This window comes from Fomitopsis serialis (genome assembly GCF_022376445.1).
Source record: "Fomitopsis serialis strain Sig1Antser10 chromosome Unknown B0H18scaffold_1, whole genome shotgun sequence".
In the NCBI taxonomy this organism is placed as follows: domain Eukaryota; kingdom Fungi; phylum Basidiomycota; class Agaricomycetes; order Polyporales; family Fomitopsidaceae; genus Fomitopsis; species Fomitopsis serialis.
In genome coordinates, this window is record NW_025954961.1 from 1,407,373 (window position 1) to 1,427,037 (window position 19,665).

Sequence of the window (19,665 nt, forward strand, 5' to 3'; positions counted from 1 at the left end):
CTTCGCTCGGAGTGATCGTCGGCCTCGAGATCTGGATCTGCTCAAAGCGCGTCCGACGCGTCGCGTTGCACCGGTGGGACCGTGACTCTGAGCCTCGCGCCTCCCAGTGCCCGACCGCGACTAACTGGAGACTTTTCACCACATCCCACCCACTTCCACTATGCGGGGGTAGTCTCCGAAAGTCTTGGCGTACATTCTGGGATGCACACAGCACACTGAAACGTGCGTTGTACCCGCTGATATGGCTACCCACGGGCATCGTCTTCACGCAGTTCTTCTACACCGTGAAGTCGGTCAATGGGCGCAGTATGCAGGTCTGTTATCCTCTTTGACGTATGTGGGTGACCCACCTTGAATACGTCAACTAGCTAGCCAACGCTGAATCCGGACACTTCGCCGTGGCGAGACTTGGTGTTGTTTGACCGCTTCTCCATACGGACCTTGCGGAAGTATGAAAGAGGAGATGTGGTTGCACTGGCGTGTGTATCCCTTTCTACACTCATGCACAGCGAATCTCACGGGAGCACGCAGGTCACCACTCAACTCGAAACTTCTGGTCAAGCGAATTATCGCTCTGGGAGGAGACACGGTACGAGTGTTCAGTGCGGAATGATGTACATGAACCAATGCAACCGCTGTCTCCTCAAGGTGAAGACATTACCGCCATATCCTGACGCCGAAGTGCGAATACCTCCTGGCCACGTATGGGTAGAGGGTGAGACAGGAAGCACTCCGGCGCAATCAGCTTGCTGACATGGCTTGGCTAGGCGATGAACCTTTTCATTCAGAAGATAGCAATACCTTTGGGCCCGTACGTTTCTAAATGCGACACAGAGCTCCCATGGCTGATCAACGTATTCAGGTTCCTCTCGCGCTCATCGACTCCAAGTTGATATGGATAGTCTGGCCCCAGCAGCGATTCGGGCCGCTACTTACACCTGCAGAGCCAGATCCCAGGGCCTCGAGAGGACCCAGCTGGCGAGTCGAGAAAGCCGCGATGGAAAGGGCGCACCGAAGGAACTCGCGCGTTACTACAGCTCAGCAGAGAGCATCTCCACCTAATGAGCTAGATGCGAGGTTGCTTTGATACGGGATGGCGCTTTCTACAGCCCGTGCAACTGATGGAAACAGGCTACGTTGCACATTTGCGCATGCACGCCGAAGATGTCCGTACCCTAGGGCTATGAGTACACTGGGATTCAATCTGCAATAATGTAGACATCAACCAAAAGAAACGACGAGTGAGAGAGATGACGAGAGAGAAATGCAGAGTTCACACAGGTCAACAATAATAGGCAAAGGAGTCGAATACAATGAGCCTAACTACATAGCTTGAGCCTGCCCCGCATCGTAGTCATGCCCTCCTGCATAGTGTGCTCCATGGTACGCCTGAGCATCGTGGTACGCTTGTGCTTCATGGTACGCCTGCGCGTCATGGTACCCTTGCGTGTCGCGGTACCCTTGTGCGTCGTGGTACCCTTGTGCACCCTGATAGCCCCGACCATCGTGGTATCCCTGCGAGTCATGGTAGCCCTGGAAATCGGGATGCGCGCCTTGGTACGCCTGCGGATCATTGAAGTACTGTGCCCCCTCCTGCTGGTGGGTATAGTCATCTGCGCCACTGTGTGCTGTGCCCTCAACACCGTGGTGTTGCTGCGTGTATTCCGGCTCGACTGGGTTATCGCCATAGGCCTCTCCGTAGTAGCTATATGGAGTCTCCGCTCCACCGCGACCGGGCTCTGTGCGGGCAAAAGGAGCGGCGGAGGTAGTCAAGTGTGCAGTGCTTCCGTACTCGTCCTCATACGGAGTCGGTGCGTCGAAGGTGCCGACGGACGGGTTGTACTGGTGTTGACCGTAAGCCGGGTTGAACGCGGGCATCGGCGGGTACTCGGTCGGGCTGTACTCCTTCGTCTCGTAGTAATACGGGTTGGCACTGATCGTGCTGGCGGGCGGTCCACGAGAGCGCATGGAGGCCTTGTCGTCGTCATCGTCGAGCAATACATTGGGAAGAGTCGGTTGAGGCAGAGGTTTGGCGATGAGCTCTCCCTTCTTGTTCTTGAGGTGGGAGTAGTCGCCGGCAGCTTCTTTCTTGGCGAGAGCTGCAGCCTTGGCCAGACGCTGCTTGTTCCTCCGCTTGATGATCTCGGCAATGCGCTTGTCGACCTTGTGGCAACAATATTCCTAGCGATCGACGTAACACCATTAGAACGGGTACACAAAACAACTCGACGTCGACTACCGACCTTGAGGTTACCCTGAATATACGTCAGGAGAGGAATATAGCAGATGCCGGCGATGATGAGCATGATCAAGGACAGGGCGAAGATGAACGTGGTGAAGGCCGTGGAGATGGTGATGGCAATGGTGATGTAGTTACTTCCGGTGAAGTACTTCGACACGTCGTACCATTCCCCATTGTTCTTCTTCGACAAGTAGAGGGCGTAAAGAGTAAGCGCGTTGATTGACTGACGCGGACCTTCGGCGAAGATAACTCGTTTCCAGCCTGAAAAAGACAATCATCGGCTAGAACGGTCATAGGATTGATATATTGCGTACCCTTGAAGGTGAAGAAGACGAAGAAGGCAAAGTCATCTGACCTCTTGGTGGAGCTGGAGATGTGGTTGAAGAAGCAGAAGTGGTCGTACGACCCTGTATGAGGCGTGAGTGGCAAGATGCACATAGTAGTAGCACGTCAACGTACGGAGGGAGTAGTAGTGGTTAGCCATGATATTGGTAAAGGCGTACGAAATATCACGGCTGGCAATGATCTTCTTGGCCTTGCGTGCTTCGTAGGCGAGCTGGGAAAGAGTCAGCACAAAGGTCAACCGCGAGCGAAACACCACATACCAGCAGGAACGAGAACACGATACAGCCGAAGAAGAGCCATTTGCCAACGTTGAAAGGGATGTAGACACAACCGTTGTCGTCGGTCGACTGACAACTGTTGTAGATCTCATTGGACCATGTGGTGGATGTCAACATGGTCACTGCGGTGAAGATATCGGATATGTAGACCAGGAAAGAGATGAAGACTGTGATGTACAGCCACAGATACCTGAAGAGGCGCAGGTACGTTAGTTGCTGCTACAATAGGTGACACCTCTGGACCACTGTCAGCTCATGCGCGTAGCGCGAGCCAGGCCACGGGTCACATATACACGACGGTTGTACCGTGCAACTTACTTCATACGCATCCCACATGAATGGTCCGTAAAGTCTCGCGTATCGACGAAGTCGAACTACGTGATATGCATTCAGCGTCGTGTCTTTGAGGAGCCAGGACACACACCTTGTGGTCCGGAACGACCTCTCGCTTCCAGTTTCCCCCTGCGCACATGCTTGTCTAGTTTAGTGAGGGCTACAGCGTGAAGGCGTGTTTGTCTGAGAATGAGTGTGCAGCGACTTGGGACAACACTGCGAGTCAAGCAGCGTCCGGGCCAGCCAGTCGCTGAGGAGCAAGGAGCGGCTGGTGTCGAAGGACGAGTGGATGTCGCGAGGACTTGGGAAAGCGGAAGAGAGCAGTTCACGAAGCGAGATAGTTGCGCAGGCCAGCCGAGTTGCTACACGCCCGCTGTTAGCCGCCCGCAACTTCCCCGCCTGCCTCTTTCGGCAACAAAAGGTCTCCCCACCACCACCAGCAACAATGACGACCGTACAGAAGATCAAGGTGCGTCTGTTTGTACACAGTATCAATGGGCAATGGTGCTCAGTAGACTATGCTTTCATAGGAGGTCGAAGATGAGATGGTGAGCCGCGCACGCCTTGTATGATATTTGCATGAGATGCTCATTGCAATTTGCAGGCCAAGAGTATGTCTGTGATACCCCTCAGATCGCACTGAGTAAATTCATGCGCGAAATGCAGCCCAAAAGAACAAGGCCACGAGCTACCACTTGGGGCAGCTCAAAGCCAAGCTCGCAAAGCTCCGCCGTGAGCTGCTGGGTCCGCAGGGTGGCGGAGGCGGAGGCGGCGGTCTTGGATTCGATGTCGCCAGGACCGGTATAGCTTCTGTCGGTTTCGTAGGCTTCCCATCAGTTGGCAAGGTTTGTTTTCCTTTTCCCTCTGATAATTCCCCGTGCCTCATACTGTTTGTCAGTCCACACTGATGTCTAAACTGACGGGCACACACTCTGAAACGTCGGAGATTGACTTCACCACCCTTACCACCGTCCCTGGCACAGTAAAAGTCCACGGTGCACCGATTCAAATTCTCGATCTACGTGAGTCCGGAGTTTGTCTAGTCGATTGTGCAACACGAACTGAGGGACAATGAAGCCGGTATCATTGAAGGTGCAAATGACGGTCGAGGTCGAGGTCGCCAAGGTGCGCGCAACTGCATTGCTGATGAAACTTCGCCATCCTGACACATACCACAGTCATTGCCGGTACGCCGTTTCGCCGCTCCGGACGCCGCTCACGCTGAAGACCACACTGGCAGTCGCACGCACTTGTAATCTCATTTTCATTGTCCTTGATGTCCTCAAGCCTCTCGGCGACAAGAAACTCATTGAAACGGAGCTAGAGGCATTTGGCATCAGGCTCAATAAGAGGCCGCCAAACATCACCGTCAAAAAGAAGGACAAGGGTGGGATAGCGATCACGAACACGGTACCTCTCACGAATATCGACCACGACGAGATCAAGCGGTGTTGAGCGAGTACAAGCTGAACAACGCTGATGTGGCCATTCGGGACCGAACGCGACGGCTGACGATTTAGTCGATATCATCGAGGGTAACAGGTAGGCGCTATGGACGGCTTGTCTTCCAGTATACTCACGGTTGTTCAGAGTATACATCCCTGCCATCTATGTGAGCTCCCTACAAAGCTTATCTTCCTATCTCTATCTGACGCGCATCTCTCGCTCAGGTGCTGAACAAGGTGTGTTATACCATAGACGTCTCGGACAGACCCTCAGGCAAGCACAGATCGACGCAATTTCCATTGAGGAATGGACCTACTCTACAAGATCCCGAACAGCGTCCCCGTATCATCCCGAGAATGGCTCAATGTCGACGAGCTCATTGACTTCATGTGGCGCGGCTGACCTTGTTCGAGTGTACACCAAGCCGCGAGGAGCAGCACCAGACTACAACTCACCCGTCGTCCTTCGACGGGGCAAGTCAACGGTGGAGGACTTCTGTAACGCTATACATAAGGAGATCGCGAAGCAGATGAAATAGTGAGTTCTTTTTTGCTTGTTGAAAGCGGACCCGAAGCTGATGGTGTACAGCGCAATTGTGTGGGGCGCTAGTGCAAAGCACACGAGAGGACAGAAGGTTGGAGTCGAACATGTATGGAAGACGAGGATGGTGCGTCCTTGTTGTGTGCCAATTGCTCACTTGCTCACGCTGTCTCCTCAAGTCGTTCACATCGCGAAGAAGTGATTGTTTCATCTTACTGTCGCTGTCGTACCTGTACACCTGTAGCCATAGCTTTCGTAACGCTGTCATAATTATGGACAAGAAGTCTAACATAGGAGAGGCGTTCCGGGGATTAGTGATCATTACGATAAATGAGTAAGATGCGTTCGATGCGCGTGACAGAGTGGTGTGCAATAGAGATACAGTAACAAGTTATTATGTGTCGGCGAGGTAACAGAGTGGTGGGGCGGGGCGAACTCTAACAAAATGTCCTCCGAGAATATACCACACCAACAGATTCCAGCGAATACAATACAACGGCGAAGGTCACATGGAGCGAAGACAACGGACTAGAAGTCCTCATCGAGTGTGCTAAACAGGCCATCAGTGTTTTGATCGGTCTGGGTAGCGATGTTGACCTACAAAGATCTAGTTTGATGTGCAGATAGCGTGGATGCGCTGTCCGTAGCTGGCGATGCAGTCTTGATCCGGCTTTGGCGTAGTCGAGACCCGCTTCTCGAAGAAATTGGTCTTGCCCTGCAGCGAGATCATGTCCATAAAGTCGAACGGATTTGTTGCGTGGTAATGTTTTGCATTGCCGAGTGACACGAGCAGTCGTCTGCGACGAACTCGATATACTGGCACATTAGCTGGGCGTTCATGCCTATCAGAGCACACGGCAGAGCATCTACGCATAGTGTCAGACGTATCACCACGCATATAGTTGAGACATCCGTGCCTGTTAAAACTCCTGTTCAATCGTGACGGCCTCGGTGATGATTCTCAAGATGACATCCGGGTGAAGCCTCCGCCTGAGATGTTGGTAGAGCAGACATGCGAAATCGGTATGCATGCCCTCGTCGCGAATAATCAGCTCATTCGAGAACGTCAGCCAGGCATCAGTCCGCGCTTCTTCAACCAAAATATTGCTGCGAACGAGCCGGAGAAGAACACGCCTTCCACAGCGGCGAAGGCGACTAGTCGCTCGGCAAAGCTCGACGTTTCGTCCGATATCCAGCGGAGGGCCCAGTCAGCCTTCCTCTTTATACATGGGATGGTTTCGATGGCGTCGAATAAGTGGCCGCGCTCTTGCGGATCTTTGATGTAGGTGTCGATGAGGAGCGAGTACGTTTCGGAGTGTACGTTCTCCATCATTATTTGGAAGCCGTAGAAACACCGCGCCTCTGCGGCCTGGATTTCATTGGAGAAGCGCTCGACAAGGTTCTCGTTGACTATGCCATCGGAGGCCGCGAAGAAGGCAAGGACGTGCGAGATAAAATACCGCTCGCCGTCGTTTAGACGATGATTCCAGTCCCAGTGGTCGTGTGACAGGTCGATCTCTTCCGCGGTCCAGAACGACGCTTCTGCTTGCTTGTACATGCGCCATATCTGTGCAGAGGCGTATGTGAGAATGCGTGAGCAAAGCAACGACAGGTGCCACGGAGACGTACGTCGTGATACTGGATAGGGAACAAGACAAAGCGCCGCTTCGACTCCGTTAACAGTGGTTCCTGATCTGTAGGGCCCTTAGCGTTCCTGTCGACACAGAAGGAGATGATTTACACACCCTCAGGTAGGTCTACTTCGCCAATGAACTTTGAGCCTGGACCGGACGACTCCTCGTCATGTCTAGCGAAACCGTTGGTGTCCCTGCCCATTGCTTGTCGTAGCTCTTTTTCGATGTGCAGGATAACTTGAAGCAGACGGTCTTGTGCAAAAAATAAATATGGACTGAATTCACAGGAGGATGAGTGTAAGTATGAGAGGGGCCTCGCAGCGGAGCCGATCGCTCAGTCATCCTTCCCCGCTTTGTCGCGGAAGAAAACACGGTCGCGTCTCATTAACAAAGCACGTGATGGTGGCACACGGGCGCCAATGACGACCACGTGGATGCTTATTCAAGCGGATGAGCGCTTAATCCGGCTGCGGCGGCGCGTGGCGTGTTTATGTAATCAGGTCACGGCGCGTCGACGCGTCGCGTCGCGTCTTGTTGAATTGTTGATCGCACCAAACAACGCGACAACAACCCACCTGTATAAAGACACCTGCCTCTCCCTCTCTCCTTCCCTCCCCACCGCTCGCCAGCGACCTCACACACTCAGACCTCCTCATCTAGGCTCACATAGCCTCTTCTAAGGCCACTCTTATCCCCGCATATTATCTTCACAATGTCTTTCGCTGGAATGAGCACTCCCCCTCGCGTCGCATCTCCTGCTCCCACCCCGAGCAAGAAGGTGTGTAGTGTGTCTTCACGCGTCTTCTCACGTGTTGTTGGAGTTTCATCTAATATTTGTTGGGAAGGCTGCGGCTGCTATTGATGCCCTTTCACTCACGACACCTACGAAAACCGACAAGCTCCCTGCTCTTAACCTTATAGACGATGAACGTCTCTCCCGGTCGCCGGTGTCTCTTGCAGACGAGGAGGAGCAAGAGAAATACGACCCTGAGCTTGAAGAGCTTCGGAAGAAGTGGATTGGTGAGGTTGAGCTCCCCGAACGTGAGTAACTTCAACATGGACGCGTCGCGACGCGTCGTGCTCACATGACCGCGCAGATATGGAGCCATTGTTGATAGAGTCTAAGCGCCGCTTCGTTCTCTTCCCCATCCAATACCATGAGGTGCGTTCTTGACCATCCAGGCGATGAACAATGGTCCTTACTATTTGGGTATAGATCTGGCAGATGTACAAGAAGGCTGAGGCCTCCTTCTGGACGGTTGAGGAAATCGACCTCTCGAAGGACCTCCACGACTGGAACAACCGCATGAATGACAATGAGCGTCATTTCATCTCCCACGTCCTCGCTTTCTTCGCCGCGTCCGACGGTATCGTCAACGAGAACCTCGTCGAGCGGTTCTCCAACGAGGTCCAGGCGGCTGAGGCGCGTTGCTTCTACGGGTTCCAGATCATGATGGAGAACATCCACTCTGAGACGTACTCCCTGCTCATCGACACCTACATCAACGACCCGAAGCAGCGTGAGCACCTTTTCGACGCGATCGAGACCATTCCTTGCATCAAGAGGAAGGCGGATTGGGCACTGCGGTGGATCTCGGATCAGCGGTCGAGCTTTGCGGAGCGCCTTGTCGCGTTCGCAGCGGTCGAGGGCATCTTCTTCTCCGGCTCTTTCGCCTCCATTTTCTGGCTGAAGAAGCGTGGCTTGATGCCCGGCCTTACCTTCTCGAATGAGCTCATCAGCCGCGACGAGGGGATGCATACCGACTTCGCTTGCCTCTTGTTCTGCCATCTCAAGCGCCGCCCGCACCCTGACGTCGTCAGGCGTATCATCGCTGAGGCCGTTGCTATTGAGCAAGAGTTCCTAACTGGTGAGTATCTGCGGTTCTCGTGTTGGATGCGATCCTGATGACGGCCCCTAGATGCGCTCCCCTGTGGGCTCATTGGTATGAACTCGACGTTGATGTGCCAGTACATCGAGTTTGTCGCCGATCGGTTGCTCGTCGCACTGTCGATGGAGAAGATGTACGATGCAACGAACCCCTTCGACTTCATGGACATGATTTCGTTGCAAGGCAAGACGAACTTCTTCGAGAAGCGTGTCTCCGACTACGCCAAGGCGGGCGTGGCTGCGTCAGCAGCGAGTGGCAAGTCTGAGGTGTCGGTGAAGAGCTTGTACGTCGCCTTCCTTCTTGTGACTCCGACAGCGAGCTGACAGTGTTTTCACAGCTCTCTCGAGGAGGACTTCTAGGGGATTCGTCGACGTTGTAGCCACTTATTTTATTCACTCACATCCTATGCTGTCATCACCATCCCCACGGACTCTGGCTCTCATCACTACTGTGTCGATTCACTAGATTGTTGTCATTAGCATGCATGTCATTACGAAGATGTACTCCTACGATGTATCATTGTCTATAATGCACTTTATTATCATCATCATTCAGGAGCGGTTCCTCTGACCGGAAGGTTTGACTTGTGAAGCTATAAGCGTCTGTCAGATGGTTCAACCAAGTCTTCTGTATGTCCAACATCATGATCCACCGATACCGCCGATGGTTTGTGTAGGCAATATTGGCGAGAACCGTTCGCAGGGTTCAGGCTCAAACCTTGAAGCCTGAAGAGCATTTCATATTCAGTACGTCCTGTACTCAGACTTGCGTGAGGTAACCTCGAAACACCAGGGACGCCAAACGTATGATAAAATGGGGGCATTATTGCGAGCCGGCGTTGGAAAATACTAGTAGTACACGTCATACGCAGTAAACCTGCTCTCCAGATAGCCAAGGTAGTAGTAGTACGCACGAGTTCACCTCTCCTTCTTTGACTCGTCGACGGGCTCGTTCCGCGAGGGTGGCGAGACCAGCAATGCAGCGCGCTCCTCGCGGATCGACATGACAATGTATGAGACCAAGACCACGTTCGCAGCTACGATGGCTGTGATGGCGGCGAGGACGGTGTTACCTGCGAACGCGGATGAGTACGAAGCGAAGTGGCTCCCGTGCACGACGCACCATCCCAGAGATAGTCTTTAGAGAGGAAGTATGACGATATTGGGGCAGTCGCCAGTGCTGCTGCGAAGATGAGCAGCTTGACGAGGATGCCACTGGAGATTCAGCACACTACGTCAGTGCTGGTACATTTCGGATGAATTGAAGGGCGCACCTCTGGCGAGCGGCCTGACCGGCTACGTTCGCTGCTGCTACCTGTCCACTCATACGGGAGCTCTGGATATGGAGTACTTTGCGAACAAACTTTACAGAACAGGTGGTTGTCCTGGACCCGGAGAAGCTTGCGGCTGCCAGGAGCCAGAGCGCGCCACCGACGCGGGAGAGATCTGAGATCCTACCATACACGATCGAGTTACCGGTGTGGCGGATGCCACGACCTCCACTGTCCGACCCCCTCTAGCTAGGCTTGACCTTTCTCTTCTTGCCTTTCTCCCACCCACGGCAGCTTCGACTCACTGAGGGCTAACTGCTTCTTTGTTGGAGGATAAAAATCGCCACTGCATCCGTGACTAAAGTCTCGCTATAGCGGGATGCATCGCGTCCGTGCGTCGACCCCTTCGTCGCCCTCAAGCCGTGCCTTCCCCGAAAGTCACCCCGAACCTATACCCGAGAACGAGGAGACAAAATCTGTAGAGAAGAATTCTGAAACAAGTGTCTCCCGATGGCGGACTTGGTTACATCTGGAGCCGTCTGAATGGGACATCCTCATAGCCTCGACGTGTCTGAAGCTCTTGCTCTTTCCCGCATAGTGAGCCGGCCATTCGTTGTGCTGCACTGTGTCTCACTCATTCATTGCATTATGCAGTAGGTCGACTGACTTTGAGGTACATCGAAATTGGCTGGCCATCACACATACCCTGCCAATATCCAAATGGTACTATGATGTACGTTCGCGTCTCATCTACATTGAATACGTCTTATGCTATTCCCTCGGATGTAGACTACATCGGAATGGAGTGAGTGCAATACATCTGCATGCGAATCTTGGTTGTAATGCAAGTTCCTGGCAGCGCTCGACTACCCGCCCTTCTTCGCCTACTTCGAGAAGCTCATGTCTATTCCCGCATACTTCATCGACCCACGCATCGTCGACTTAAACAACCTGAACTATGATGCGTGGTCGGTCATCGCATACCAGCGAGGTACTGTCATATTGACTGAGCTCGTCCTCGGAGCAGTCCTTCTGAGGTACTCGTGAACACTTAACTACAATTGAAGCGAAGTGCTTACGTCCATTTAGGTTTGTGAGAGGAGCGGTAGATCCGACTACACAACGAATCATATCCGCCTCGTTGTTCCTGCACCCTGGCTTCCTAATTGTAGACCATATACACTTCCAGTATAATGGGTTCATGTTCGGGATCTTGCTGTGGTCCATTCTCATGGCTCGTGAGGTATGTGCTGAGTCCCCTGGCGGAACAGCATCCGACATTCCACACAGGACAACAAACTTGCCAGCGGCTTCCTGTTCGCCGTCCTCCTCAACTTCAAGCACATCTATATGTATCTCGCCGTACGCCCTCGACGTCTCCTCTCTTCTCATATCGTACTGAGGTCTAACCCATTTTCTAGCCTGCATATTTTATTTATCTCCTACGATCCTTCTGCCTCGCGCCTTCTGGTGCCCTCCTTCCTGCGCGGTTTATCTCCCTTGCCAACGCCGTTATTGGTGTCTTCCTCGTCTCGCTTGGCCCTTTCCTTCTCATGGGCCAGCTCCCGCAGCTGCTCAGCCGGTTGTTCCCGTTCACGCGTGGGCTGAACCATGCGTACTGGGCACCAAACGTCTGGGCGCTGGTTACCGCAGCTGATCGAGTATTATTGAAAGGTGGGTTCTGTGGCCCCGGCATGAATGTGTATATCAATGCTTATTTCAATGCTGCTAGTTGTGAAGCGCGGTGCGTTGGACATGACGTCGGTCAACGAGTCGGGTGTCGCGTCAACGTCCCGCGGACTGTCGGGACACCGTCTTCGCCGTTCTTCCGAACGTGAAGCCTATCCACACATTCATCATCACGATCGCTTTCCAAGCTGTGAGTTCGCCCAAATCAGAGCTCGTGGCTGATAAGAATGTGCCCCTTGATGTGCTGTGGTAGATTTACTTGATCAAGCTCTGGCGCGCACCTACGTACAAGTCGTTTGTGACCGCTCTCACCCTATGCGGCTGGGCATCTTTCATGTTCGGCTGGCATGTTCACGAGAAGGCAATTTTGCTCGTGCTTGTACCTCTCAGGTGTGGCTTCAGTGACCTGTCCTGCTGAAGAGCGACAGAGGCTGACGAACGGACAGTCTCTAGCAGCAGACAATCACGCGTACTTCAGGACATTCATGATAGCCTCCGTGCCGGCGTGTTCTCGCTGTTCCCATTACTATTCACTCCAGCGGGTGGGTCCTCTAAAGTCTTCCTCCGGGTAGGCGGGTAACTCACACGAACGTGCACAGAAACATTCGTCAAGGTAGTCTACTCAACGCTCTGGGCGGTGCTCACGTTGGCTCCGCTCCACAGTCGAGTATACGAGTGAGCCGCACGCTGAATACGAGATGCGTTAGGTCGCTCATACACGTTCCGTCGCAGGTTCCCGAGGTCCCTGCCCTTCGTCATCATCGACAGTCTAGAAAAGGTCTACCTCGCAGGTTTCCCCCTCCTTCAACTGTTCGTCACGCTCTTTCCTGTGTTGACCAGCCAACGGAGCGGTGCGTCGCCAACGCCTGGCGCCGATGCTGAGGTGCAAGTGGAGGGGGACAAGGCCCTAGAGTTCCTGCCGTTGATGCTGACGAGCGTGTATTGCGCTGTGGGTCTTGTGTGGGCATTTTTGCGACTGTCTGTGATCTACCTACGGCAACACTATTGATGCAGCGGCGAAGTAACCCGAAGTTGTCGTGCATGACATTGATGAAGAATCTATGCACACGCAGTCTGACCCGCCTGACATAGGTTCGAGACAGTGCTCGATGTGATCTATGTCATAATGTCTCGGATAATGACCACTACTTATTCCCGGTATACGATTTTCATGGCAAATAATGAGGTGATATAGTAGGCGTTTGTGCGTCGCAAACTATGGCAAGCGGTGGTATGAAGAAACACCACCCGCCTCAAACAAGGACACTGTTCTCTATCCCACAACGAAGAGACCTATGTACAAGATGAGCCGCAAAGGGCAGTCTTGTAGAGGCGAAGGGCAACGTTGTGGTGAACGAATAGAGTCCGTGCGCACAAGACGCGCCCTTTTATGTCGTCGCTGAGCCTGCCTGCCACGTGGTCGATACCTTCGATCGCGAACGCCGAATGATGCACACCGACTGGCAGCCACAACCTACCCGCAAGCGCGCTCACCGAGTACATACTGCCCCTCGCCTCGCCTACATTACTCCCGACTGCCCTTCTCCCTTCTACCGTCATAGATGCCAGCGACGTCCCGCACCTCAGACTTCCGCCAATTGCTGAAGGAGAAGGAGAATGTATTCCCCGACCCAAAGCGACGCAAGAGATCGAAACGCGCCTCCGCGGACAGACAACGGGAGAGCGACGACCTGTTCAATAGGCAGTACATTAATGATGCCTACTCTGTGGTATGTTTACACCCATGGTACCCTCTGGGGTCCTCGTGCTCATCTCACGACAGCTGAATCACATCAACTCACTGGCGCGCATGCTTTCGTCCATACGAAAGGCATACCTGAATGCCGACCCACGGCATACACCTTTGTCACGGCAGTCTCCACGAACGATAGACCTTGGCTCCTCAGACCAGTCTTGGTCGAACATCAAGTATCTCTCAGACGCGGAGCGGGACCAGATTGACCTGCAGGCCAGAGTCATCCTCTCGAGGTGCTCGGAGCGAGCGAAAGAGCTTGAGGCGGTGGAGAAACGTAAGATATCCTCTACGCCTCTCTTATGCTACGAGTGCTAGATACGACTAAATCAGGCCGTGCGGAACTGGTCGCAAGCCGCAAGAACCCCCTCACCAGACTGCTGCCCGCACGTCTACGGCAAGACGACTCCACCGCTGCGTCCGACTTCATTGCCGCGCACCACTCTAGCATAACGTGGTATCTCAGCCGGCGACTCGCAGACGCCAGTCAATCCCTCAAGGAGATGCAGGAGGAGCGGATGAAGCGACAGCTGGATCGCACGCGGACGCTCGGCTCGGGAGCGACGCGCGAAGCGATGTACATGGACATGTCCTCTTCGAAGCCCTCCCCCACAGAATCATCAGGGAGTGGCAGCTGGCTCGGCGGCGCGTCGAATCTCGCGTCGAGCTTCGCCGCGAGCATGGGCTCGAACGACGCGTATGGCTCAACGGCGACTATCAAGCCGGGCACGTCCTCGCTCCCAGACGACCTCCTCGACGACACGGATGAGGAGGAACTGGAGCTGACGCAGTCGCAAATCATGCAGTTTGAGACGGAGAACGCGAACATCTTGCAGTCGGTACAGGACACACTCGCGTCGGTGCAGCAGGCGGAGTCACGCTTGCTGGAGATCAGCACGCTGCAGGCGGAGCTCGTCACGCAGCTGACGCGACAGACAGAGCAGACGGAGCAGCTGTACGAGGACGCTATCGCCACCGCGTCGACGGTGGAGAAGGGCAACGTGCAGCTGAAGGAGGCGAGACGGAGAGCACGGGACAGCAGGAAATGGATCTTGATGTTCCTTATCGGTGCCAGCTTGTCGCTGCTATTCTTGCACTACTACTGATTCACTATGCATTGGGACCGCTGGATCGCACATTCTGTAGACATAACATATATCGCACGGGACTCATCGAATTCCTCCACTATATGTACCCATTGTCCGTGATACCTTATTCGTACAGATACAGTGCACAGAACTAACTCTACTCAGAGACATGGCGAGTCTAGGATCAAGTAGAGGGGTGATCATCGCGCGTGCCCCAGGAGCGGAGCACCTTCCTCTGCATCCTCGACAGCCTCCTCGATGGCTTCAGCAGCCAGCTCCTCCACGTCTGTAGGGATACCCTGCAAGCGGCGGATCTCCGCTTGCATGGCGCGATAGACGATACTAGGAGCAAAGACATGAGTATCATCTTCCACGTCTTTAGATGTAAGGACGTACACGCTCGCTGATATCCCTAGCAGCGTACCTCCCACCGAGAGTCCGACATTCAGCCACTTGGTGGCTACGAGATATGAGCATATCACGCATAGCACCATTCAGGAGGGACCGGACGTACAAGCATCCATGTGGCTTCGGGTCTCGCCGTCCGATAGCGCTGCGAGGCGTGAGCCCACGAAGACCAGCAGAGCGACCTTCGGGAAGACGGCGAAGGTCGCGATGCAGAACTGCCATAGAGCCACCGCCCGAATGGACTACCGGAGCTCCGTGAGCCTTCCTCGGGCTACCATTCGCCAGGGAATAGACTCACAGCAAACAGAGCGTTCGAATACACCCATGGCGGGAAGGGTGACGCACGGATGAGCGTGATGAGCGGCAGGCCCTTCGCATCCTATCAGAACGTTCGTGAGCAGCTATCAGGTGGCTGCGAAAGGGTGGGAGAACGCGTACGACGACAATCTCGAGGGCCTGCCATTTCTCGTTAGAAGAGGACCATTGGTGAAGTCTCCGACTAAACAACAGTCGCAGGACGATGAAGCAGAGGGCAGAACCGAGAAGCGATCCGGCGGCTGCGAGAGGAAAGCCCTTCATTCCATACGCGAAGCCGCATAGGGTACAGACAGTGGAATGGCCTATGCAGGGCGGGAACGAGATGACCACTGCATACCTGCTTAGCTCCGTCATGCTTGAACATATAAATACGAGAGGACGAACCTAGCACAGCCAGCAGAATCAGCCCGCCATACCACAAGTGACTGATCTTCTGTGCGAGATCATACAGCGCCTGGCCTATGCGGTCCGGACCGAACACAATGAACGTGGTCGGAATGGCAATGTAGATGGCCAGGGAACACAACAGAAAGAGCTATATATGCAGAGAACCAATTTTGAGGTCAAATATGGGTAAGGGAGGACATCAGTGAGCGGACTTGCCTTCCCGCGCACGCCCAGCTGGCGGTACCGTCTGAAGGCAGCATAGCCGTAGTGTTTGAACGTGGTTATTGCCCAGCCCACGCTGTAACCGCTTTGCGGTGCCATCCTGAATTTCCTGCTTACCTTTCACCGGGACAGACTTGAAGGAAGACGCAGGGTGAGATAGCGTGTTGGGAGGCGCACTGCTGTTCATTGCTGCGCTGCGGCGTCACGAGCGTTCACAAGGTCTATTTCGGAATTGCACCATCCTCCACCGGCTTTGACGGCTATATATCCTGGATTCCGCCTCCACAGGCACTCGGACAACATCTGCTAATCGGAGGTGTAGTGTGGGAGCACAGAGTGAGAAGTCATGGAGAAGTTCTCGGCATTTCGGGTACGCTACTTTTCGCAGACGCATCACTGTCGTTCGAATGTAACATCGCATGACCATAACTAGGATCCCGGAACAGGAATTCAGGTATGTTGCATCGCCATACACTTTGCTCACGAATGGCTCCTCAGTACACACCCCTCTAGCCGTTCCTGAAACCTGTTCCGCCCACAGGCAGTGAGACACTGACAGCCATCGCGCTGCCGTTTGGCTACGTCGTCGGTACTGTGCGGACATTGCTGGTACTGATATCGGGCGTGCTATATGTCGTCCTGGTTGAAGGAGTGTGCCTTGCTCTTGTGAGTCGCCTCAGGCTCGCATGCCTTCTCTACTCATATTCACGAGACCAGAAACCAGTGCCACCGCTACATCGAATCGTGACGCGTCTGTTTACCGCGTCATTGCACGCACAGTCCTCTTAATTCTTGGACTGCCATGGATCCCGGTCGAGATGGTGACCCGTAAACGAGGGTGAGCAGCCTTCTATCACTCATGGAACAGTCGCTGACATTAGTTATAGGAGGGGGTCCAAAGCACCTGAGCCATGGAGCCCTGGTGCAGGCGATATCATCGTGTCAAACTGGGCCTCGACCATTGAGATCCTATGGTTAGCATTCCGGTGTGCTTTTACTTTGACATTGCGCCATTGTCCACGACCTGACCAAATTGACCTCGTAGATACAACCCAACATTCGTGCTACCAGTGTATTCCGCTTCGACTTCCCGGAACCCAGTGCGCGTGTCTCCTCGCCCGTCGCCCGGACGCCCGGACGACGCACTGGCACCGGCTCCGCAGCCATATCTTCTCCTGCCGCTCGTGCCCCGACGCCGCGTGTGCCCATTGCAGGCTTCAAGCAGGTATCACTCTTTGGCATCTTGCGTGCCACCGGGCACGTTCCAGACGCTACACAGCCTGGCTCTCCGGGCATCAAGTCTCTGGAGGAGATTCGGAGCAACTCCGACCGTCCTGTCGTCGTGTTCCCGGAGTGCGCGACGAGCAATGGACGTGGTCTGTTGAGGTTTGCAGAGATCTTCAAGGGCGTCTCTGTCCCTGTGACGAAGTTCAAGGTCTTTGTTATGTGTGTTCGGTAAGCGTCCTAAGCTGTCATTCATGGGTATTCTGCTCACACGGACCATGCAAGCTATGACCCTCCGACTGCACTCTCGCCAACGATGACACACTCAATACCGTCTAACTCAATTAATCCCATACCGCAGCTCTTCTCGCTCACGACTTCTCTGGTGCCACTCACGATGTCCATACGCCTCCTCGCACCGTCAGAGTCACCGAGCTCCGGCTCGTTCCTTGCGAGCGAGTTCCTCACAGAGGGCACAAACGACGACTACCTCACCGAAGCGTGCGCATCACTGATTGCACAGATCGGCAAAATGAAGAGAGTTGGATTTGGTTGGGAGGACAAAGCCGCGTTCTTGGAATTCTACAACAGCAAGAAGTAGGCGATGACATTCCGGACCTATACGCGTACGACCACTGTCTACGAGATGCGATGTGTAACATTTTGCTCTGGCTTAGTACGGACACAGGGGATTTGTGTGTCACTGGCGGAAAGAGTAACAACAAAGTGCATTGCTCCACAAGATTGAGTGTAGGGATGGGCCAGCATACGACGCCAGTTGAAGGACAATGCTTGTGAGGCATCGACGGCATATCTCTCCAAATACACCTTGAACAGTGACAGAATCCGTATTGCCAAGGGGGGGACCTCAGAGCGATCCAGTGGGTGCCACGCTATTCGCATTCAATGACGCGTCCTTTGTTTTGCCATCCTCGGCCAATTCTCCAGGTTCCACAGACCCAGCCCGAATCCTGCGTCCTATTGGCCGCTCGTTGAGGATATAAAATGACGAGCATTTTCCACCATGCTGGTGTTGTGTCTTGCGGGGCTTCGTCCACGGATGTCATTGTGGTGATTGTGCTTGACATAATATGGCTTTCGATCTGCCTGCACGGACGGCTGCCGTCCGGGAGAGCAGGACCGCATCCTGCCGGCCTGAAGCAAAGGCTCCGCTTGACGGATATGATCGTAGTCCTCCTAGCGAGCGAGTCATGAGCGCATGAGCCATGAGCGACGTAAACACGACTTCGAGTCTGTCGATGCTTGTACTAACCAAGGACATGACACGGACTCGACAGTTCATCAACTCCTTGCCATCCAGCTCTGCGACCGCGTTGTCTGCGAATTCTTTGCTCTCGTACTTGATGAACCTGTCACCCGTTGTCAAACGCTGTCCGCTCACTGTAGCCTGAGGCCAAGACAAGAATGCACCCTATTCTTCTGTTAAACTTGTTTATCTCGCAATAAGCAACGCTGCCAGCGCGACGTCCGAAATCCTTCAGTTCCTAGAGGCGGTATTAACGCTGCACGATGAGATCAGGAAACGTCATATTTGCCTGCCAACATGTCTCTTTGTTGAGATAAGTCACCACAACCGTGTTCTTGCTGTGAACGGACGTCGAATATTCTCGCGACGCATGCGTACTGGTCGAGCTACGTCTTGCATTCCGTGTAATGCATCGGGATCAGAATACTTACCGAGGATATCCGTTCGCCTTGATCGTCTCGGCATTTGGCGGTTTCGCGCGAGGTGTAGTATCTTGCAGTTTTGAGCGAGGAACGTACATTGAAACCCTAAGTTCTTCGGCGACGATGTGTTGAGAGGTTACGCGGATACGTGAGATGGCACCATGATGCATACCGGCTCCCAAGAAACGACGCTTTCCGAGCACAGAGACAACATCCTGCTTGCTGTGAAGAGCATGTTGGTTGTTTCTTTCGCGTCGCAACGTACCAGGGCATCCTGTGATCCGTTCGTCATTACTGGTTCAAGTATGCGTCGTAAGAGATTGCGTACCTTGTCAGACTCGAATCTGACGATGGCGAAACCTGTGTCGCGGCTCAGCTCCATATATCAAGAAGCGGTTGATAGTAGTGGATTGTGCTTACCAGCCTTCACTGTCAAGTCCACTATAGGCCCGTAAATGGAGAGGTGCTAGACAAGACATATGTTGTTTTCATGTTTGAGCGAGACAGACCTCATCTACTCACTTTGCGGAGATCGTCCTCGTCGATATCCTTTGGCATTTCTGCTGTACGTTAGAGATCACGCTCACTCAACGCGACCCGGAAGGTGAGCTTACTGCCGAAGTAGACGCGACTTTCAGCAGCCATGGCGATCACAAACAAGCACCCGACCGACAGAGACAGCGAACAGGAGCAGCACGGAGAAGATGGAGAATCAGGACAAGGTGCACGAAAGCTTGGAGTGAGGCCTGTAGAGGCCATGCTGCTTCGTTCACTACCTGTCATTGAGCCTCCCAGAATGGCAAGTGCCGCATACAGGCGATGTCCATTCCCGCCGCACTGCACAGACCACGCTTGAGCTCGTGAAGGAGAATTGAACCAGACAGGCATCGCCGTTGTTCACTATCAGGCC

At 53.8% G+C, this 19,665-nt stretch overlaps 11 protein-coding genes across 11 annotated transcripts; 6 read left to right on the forward strand and 5 right to left on the reverse strand.

The window, feature by feature from the left end:
- The first annotated feature begins 85 nt into the window (after positions 1–85).
- B0H18DRAFT_19205 (peptidase S24/S26A/S26B/S26C) lies at positions 86–1,222 on the forward strand. The gene is made up of 6 exons (XM_048037042.1): positions 86–314; positions 373–479; positions 532–589; positions 649–715; positions 768–811; positions 863–1,222. The coding sequence occupies exons 1-6, from the start codon at positions 309–311 to the stop codon at positions 1,085–1,087; spliced, it is 507 nt and encodes a 168-aa protein (XP_047901375.1). The 5' UTR covers positions 86–308; the 3' UTR covers positions 1,088–1,222.
- Positions 1,223–1,323: 101 nt separating this feature from the next.
- On the reverse strand, positions 1,324–3,337 carry B0H18DRAFT_866443 (uncharacterized protein; the record flags this gene model as incomplete). Its single annotated transcript, XM_048039785.1, has 7 exons — positions 1,324–2,181; positions 2,244–2,503; positions 2,557–2,649; positions 2,702–2,798; positions 2,848–3,055; positions 3,184–3,239; positions 3,290–3,337. The coding sequence occupies 7 exons, from the start codon at positions 3,335–3,337 to the stop codon at positions 1,324–1,326; spliced, it is 1,620 nt and encodes a 539-aa protein (XP_047901376.1).
- A 279-nt stretch (positions 3,338–3,616) lies between these two features.
- B0H18DRAFT_967773 (P-loop containing nucleoside triphosphate hydrolase protein) lies at positions 3,617–5,632 on the forward strand. Its single transcript, XM_048043440.1, has 9 exons — positions 3,617–3,667; positions 3,729–3,746; positions 3,873–4,043; positions 4,097–4,220; positions 4,276–4,323; positions 4,439–4,646; positions 4,789–4,810; positions 4,910–5,181; positions 5,233–5,632. The coding sequence occupies exons 1-9, from the start codon at positions 3,644–3,646 to the stop codon at positions 5,384–5,386; spliced, it is 1,041 nt and encodes a 346-aa protein (XP_047901377.1). The 5' UTR covers positions 3,617–3,643; the 3' UTR covers positions 5,387–5,632.
- A 1-nt stretch (position 5,633) lies between these two features.
- Positions 5,634–7,146, reverse strand: B0H18DRAFT_967777 (ferritin-like superfamily). The gene is made up of 7 exons (XM_048043441.1): positions 6,930–7,146; positions 6,814–6,878; positions 6,317–6,751; positions 6,112–6,236; positions 5,873–5,981; positions 5,786–5,844; positions 5,634–5,734 (listed from the first exon to the last, which is right to left on the reverse strand). The coding sequence occupies exons 1-7, from the start codon at positions 7,018–7,020 to the stop codon at positions 5,713–5,715; spliced, it is 906 nt and encodes a 301-aa protein (XP_047901378.1). The 5' UTR covers positions 7,021–7,146; the 3' UTR covers positions 5,634–5,712.
- Positions 7,147–7,358: 212 nt separating this feature from the next.
- Positions 7,359–9,257, forward strand: B0H18DRAFT_967780 (beta subunit of ribonucleotide reductase). Its single transcript, XM_048043442.1, has 6 exons — positions 7,359–7,596; positions 7,664–7,859; positions 7,916–7,980; positions 8,035–8,686; positions 8,738–8,990; positions 9,045–9,257. The coding sequence occupies exons 1-6, from the start codon at positions 7,531–7,533 to the stop codon at positions 9,064–9,066; spliced, it is 1,254 nt and encodes a 417-aa protein (XP_047901379.1). The 5' UTR covers positions 7,359–7,530; the 3' UTR covers positions 9,067–9,257.
- A 176-nt stretch (positions 9,258–9,433) lies between these two features.
- On the reverse strand, positions 9,434–10,121 carry B0H18DRAFT_967781 (uncharacterized protein). The gene is made up of 4 exons (XM_048043443.1): positions 9,981–10,121; positions 9,830–9,921; positions 9,621–9,779; positions 9,434–9,555 (listed from the first exon to the last, which is right to left on the reverse strand). The coding sequence occupies exons 1-3, from the start codon at positions 10,031–10,033 to the stop codon at positions 9,625–9,627; spliced, it is 300 nt and encodes a 99-aa protein (XP_047901380.1). The 5' UTR covers positions 10,034–10,121; the 3' UTR covers positions 9,434–9,555; positions 9,621–9,624.
- A 56-nt stretch (positions 10,122–10,177) lies between these two features.
- Positions 10,178–13,017, forward strand: B0H18DRAFT_967784 (glucosyltransferase). Its single transcript, XM_048043444.1, has 13 exons — positions 10,178–10,574; positions 10,632–10,710; positions 10,767–10,782; positions 10,837–11,014; positions 11,067–11,220; positions 11,268–11,339; positions 11,399–11,651; positions 11,710–11,756; positions 11,818–11,856; positions 11,920–12,074; positions 12,097–12,163; positions 12,280–12,341; positions 12,399–13,017. The coding sequence occupies exons 1-13, from the start codon at positions 10,357–10,359 to the stop codon at positions 12,673–12,675; spliced, it is 1,617 nt and encodes a 538-aa protein (XP_047901381.1). The 5' UTR covers positions 10,178–10,356; the 3' UTR covers positions 12,676–13,017.
- An 89-nt stretch (positions 13,018–13,106) lies between these two features.
- Positions 13,107–14,939, forward strand: B0H18DRAFT_967787 (uncharacterized protein). The gene is made up of 4 exons (XM_048043445.1): positions 13,107–13,396; positions 13,450–13,696; positions 13,753–14,849; positions 14,904–14,939. The coding sequence occupies exons 1-3, from the start codon at positions 13,229–13,231 to the stop codon at positions 14,523–14,525; spliced, it is 1,188 nt and encodes a 395-aa protein (XP_047901382.1). The 5' UTR covers positions 13,107–13,228; the 3' UTR covers positions 14,526–14,849; positions 14,904–14,939.
- B0H18DRAFT_1112703 (Golgi apparatus membrane protein TVP38) lies at positions 14,708–15,941 on the reverse strand (the record flags this gene model as incomplete). Its single annotated transcript, XM_048032853.1, has 7 exons — positions 14,708–14,849; positions 14,904–14,967; positions 15,022–15,157; positions 15,214–15,294; positions 15,354–15,562; positions 15,618–15,768; positions 15,849–15,941. 7 exons carry the CDS (start codon positions 15,939–15,941, stop codon positions 14,708–14,710), a joined length of 876 nt encoding a protein of 291 aa, XP_047901383.1.
- A 247-nt stretch (positions 15,942–16,188) lies between these two features.
- Positions 16,189–17,667, forward strand: B0H18DRAFT_1091228 (uncharacterized protein; the record flags this gene model as incomplete). The annotated part of the gene is made up of 8 exons (XM_048032289.1): positions 16,189–16,212; positions 16,276–16,296; positions 16,356–16,508; positions 16,560–16,593; positions 16,623–16,680; positions 16,730–16,828; positions 16,914–17,297; positions 17,352–17,667. The coding sequence occupies 8 exons, from the start codon at positions 16,189–16,191 to the stop codon at positions 17,665–17,667; spliced, it is 1,089 nt and encodes a 362-aa protein (XP_047901384.1).
- Positions 17,668–17,861: 194 nt separating this feature from the next.
- On the reverse strand, positions 17,862–19,481 carry B0H18DRAFT_19416 (uncharacterized protein). Its single transcript, XM_048037048.1, has 11 exons — positions 19,370–19,481; positions 19,278–19,315; positions 19,176–19,221; positions 19,084–19,115; positions 19,021–19,029; positions 18,928–18,970; positions 18,765–18,867; positions 18,623–18,710; positions 18,498–18,571; positions 18,340–18,436; positions 17,862–18,263 (listed from the first exon to the last, which is right to left on the reverse strand). The coding sequence occupies exons 1-11, from the start codon at positions 19,398–19,400 to the stop codon at positions 18,045–18,047; spliced, it is 780 nt and encodes a 259-aa protein (XP_047901385.1). The 5' UTR covers positions 19,401–19,481; the 3' UTR covers positions 17,862–18,044.
- Between the last annotated feature and the right edge of the window lie 184 nt (positions 19,482–19,665).

Bases quoted from the DNA above. Each gene is read 5' to 3' on its own strand.
- B0H18DRAFT_967780 (XM_048043442.1), top strand. From the start codon at position 7,531: ATGTCTTTCGCTGGAATGAGCACTCCCCCTCGCGTCGCATCTCCTGCT. The intron at 7,597-7,663 runs GTGTGTAGTGTG...TTTGTTGGGAAG, and splicing joins CTCCCACCCCGAGCAAGAAG to GCTGCGGCTGCTATTGATGC. The intron at 7,981-8,034 runs GTGCGTTCTTGA...ATTTGGGTATAG, and splicing joins TCCCCATCCAATACCATGAG to ATCTGGCAGATGTACAAGAA.
- B0H18DRAFT_967781 (XM_048043443.1), bottom strand. From the start codon at position 10,033: ATGAGTGGACAGGTAGCAGCAGCGAACGTAGCCGGTCAGGCCGCTCGC. The intron at 9,922-9,980 runs GTGCGCCCTTCA...CTGAATCTCCAG, and splicing joins GGTCAGGCCGCTCGCCAGAG to TGGCATCCTCGTCAAGCTGC. The intron at 9,780-9,829 runs GTGCGTCGTGCA...CCGCGTTCGCAG, and splicing joins TAAAGACTATCTCTGGGATG to GTAACACCGTCCTCGCCGCC.
- B0H18DRAFT_19205 (XM_048037042.1), top strand. The intron at 590-648 runs GTACGAGTGTTC...TGTCTCCTCAAG, and splicing joins TCGCTCTGGGAGGAGACACG to GTGAAGACATTACCGCCATA. The intron at 812-862 runs GTACGTTTCTAA...CAACGTATTCAG, and splicing joins ATAGCAATACCTTTGGGCCC to GTTCCTCTCGCGCTCATCGA.
- B0H18DRAFT_967787 (XM_048043445.1), top strand. From the start codon at position 13,229: ATGCCAGCGACGTCCCGCACCTCAGACTTCCGCCAATTGCTGAAGGAG. The intron at 13,397-13,449 runs GTATGTTTACAC...ATCTCACGACAG, and splicing joins TTAATGATGCCTACTCTGTG to CTGAATCACATCAACTCACT. The intron at 13,697-13,752 runs GTAAGATATCCT...CGACTAAATCAG, and splicing joins GCTTGAGGCGGTGGAGAAAC to GCCGTGCGGAACTGGTCGCA.
- B0H18DRAFT_967773 (XM_048043440.1), top strand. From the start codon at position 3,644: ATGACGACCGTACAGAAGATCAAG. The intron at 4,324-4,438 runs GTGCGCGCAACT...CCACACTGGCAG, and splicing joins TCGAGGTCGAGGTCGCCAAG to TCGCACGCACTTGTAATCTC. The intron at 4,811-4,909 runs GTGAGCTCCCTA...CGTCTCGGACAG, and splicing joins TATACATCCCTGCCATCTAT to ACCCTCAGGCAAGCACAGAT.
- B0H18DRAFT_967777 (XM_048043441.1), bottom strand. From the start codon at position 7,020: ATGGGCAGGGACACCAACGGTTTCGCTAGACATGACGAGGAGTCGTCC. The intron at 6,237-6,316 runs GTGTTCTTCTCC...TTCTCGAATGAG, and splicing joins CCTTCGCCGCTGTGGAAGGC to CTGATTATTCGCGACGAGGG. The intron at 5,845-5,872 runs GTCTCGACTACG...AGCCGGATCAAG, and splicing joins CCAATTTCTTCGAGAAGCGG to ACTGCATCGCCAGCTACGGA.
- B0H18DRAFT_967784 (XM_048043444.1), top strand. From the start codon at position 10,357: ATGCATCGCGTCCGTGCGTCGACCCCTTCGTCGCCCTCAAGCCGTGCC. The intron at 11,015-11,066 runs GTACTCGTGAAC...ACGTCCATTTAG, and splicing joins CTCGGAGCAGTCCTTCTGAG to GTTTGTGAGAGGAGCGGTAG. The intron at 12,342-12,398 runs GTGAGCCGCACG...GTTCCGTCGCAG, and splicing joins CTCCACAGTCGAGTATACGA to GTTCCCGAGGTCCCTGCCCT.
- B0H18DRAFT_19416 (XM_048037048.1), bottom strand. From the start codon at position 19,400: ATGGCTGCTGAAAGTCGCGTCTACTTCGGCA. The intron at 19,222-19,277 runs GTGAGTAGATGA...TGTCTTGTCTAG, and splicing joins ACGAGGACGATCTCCGCAAA to CACCTCTCCATTTACGGGCC. The intron at 18,572-18,622 runs GCAAATATGACG...TACCGCCTCTAG, and splicing joins ACAAAGAGACATGTTGGCAG to GAACTGAAGGATTTCGGACG.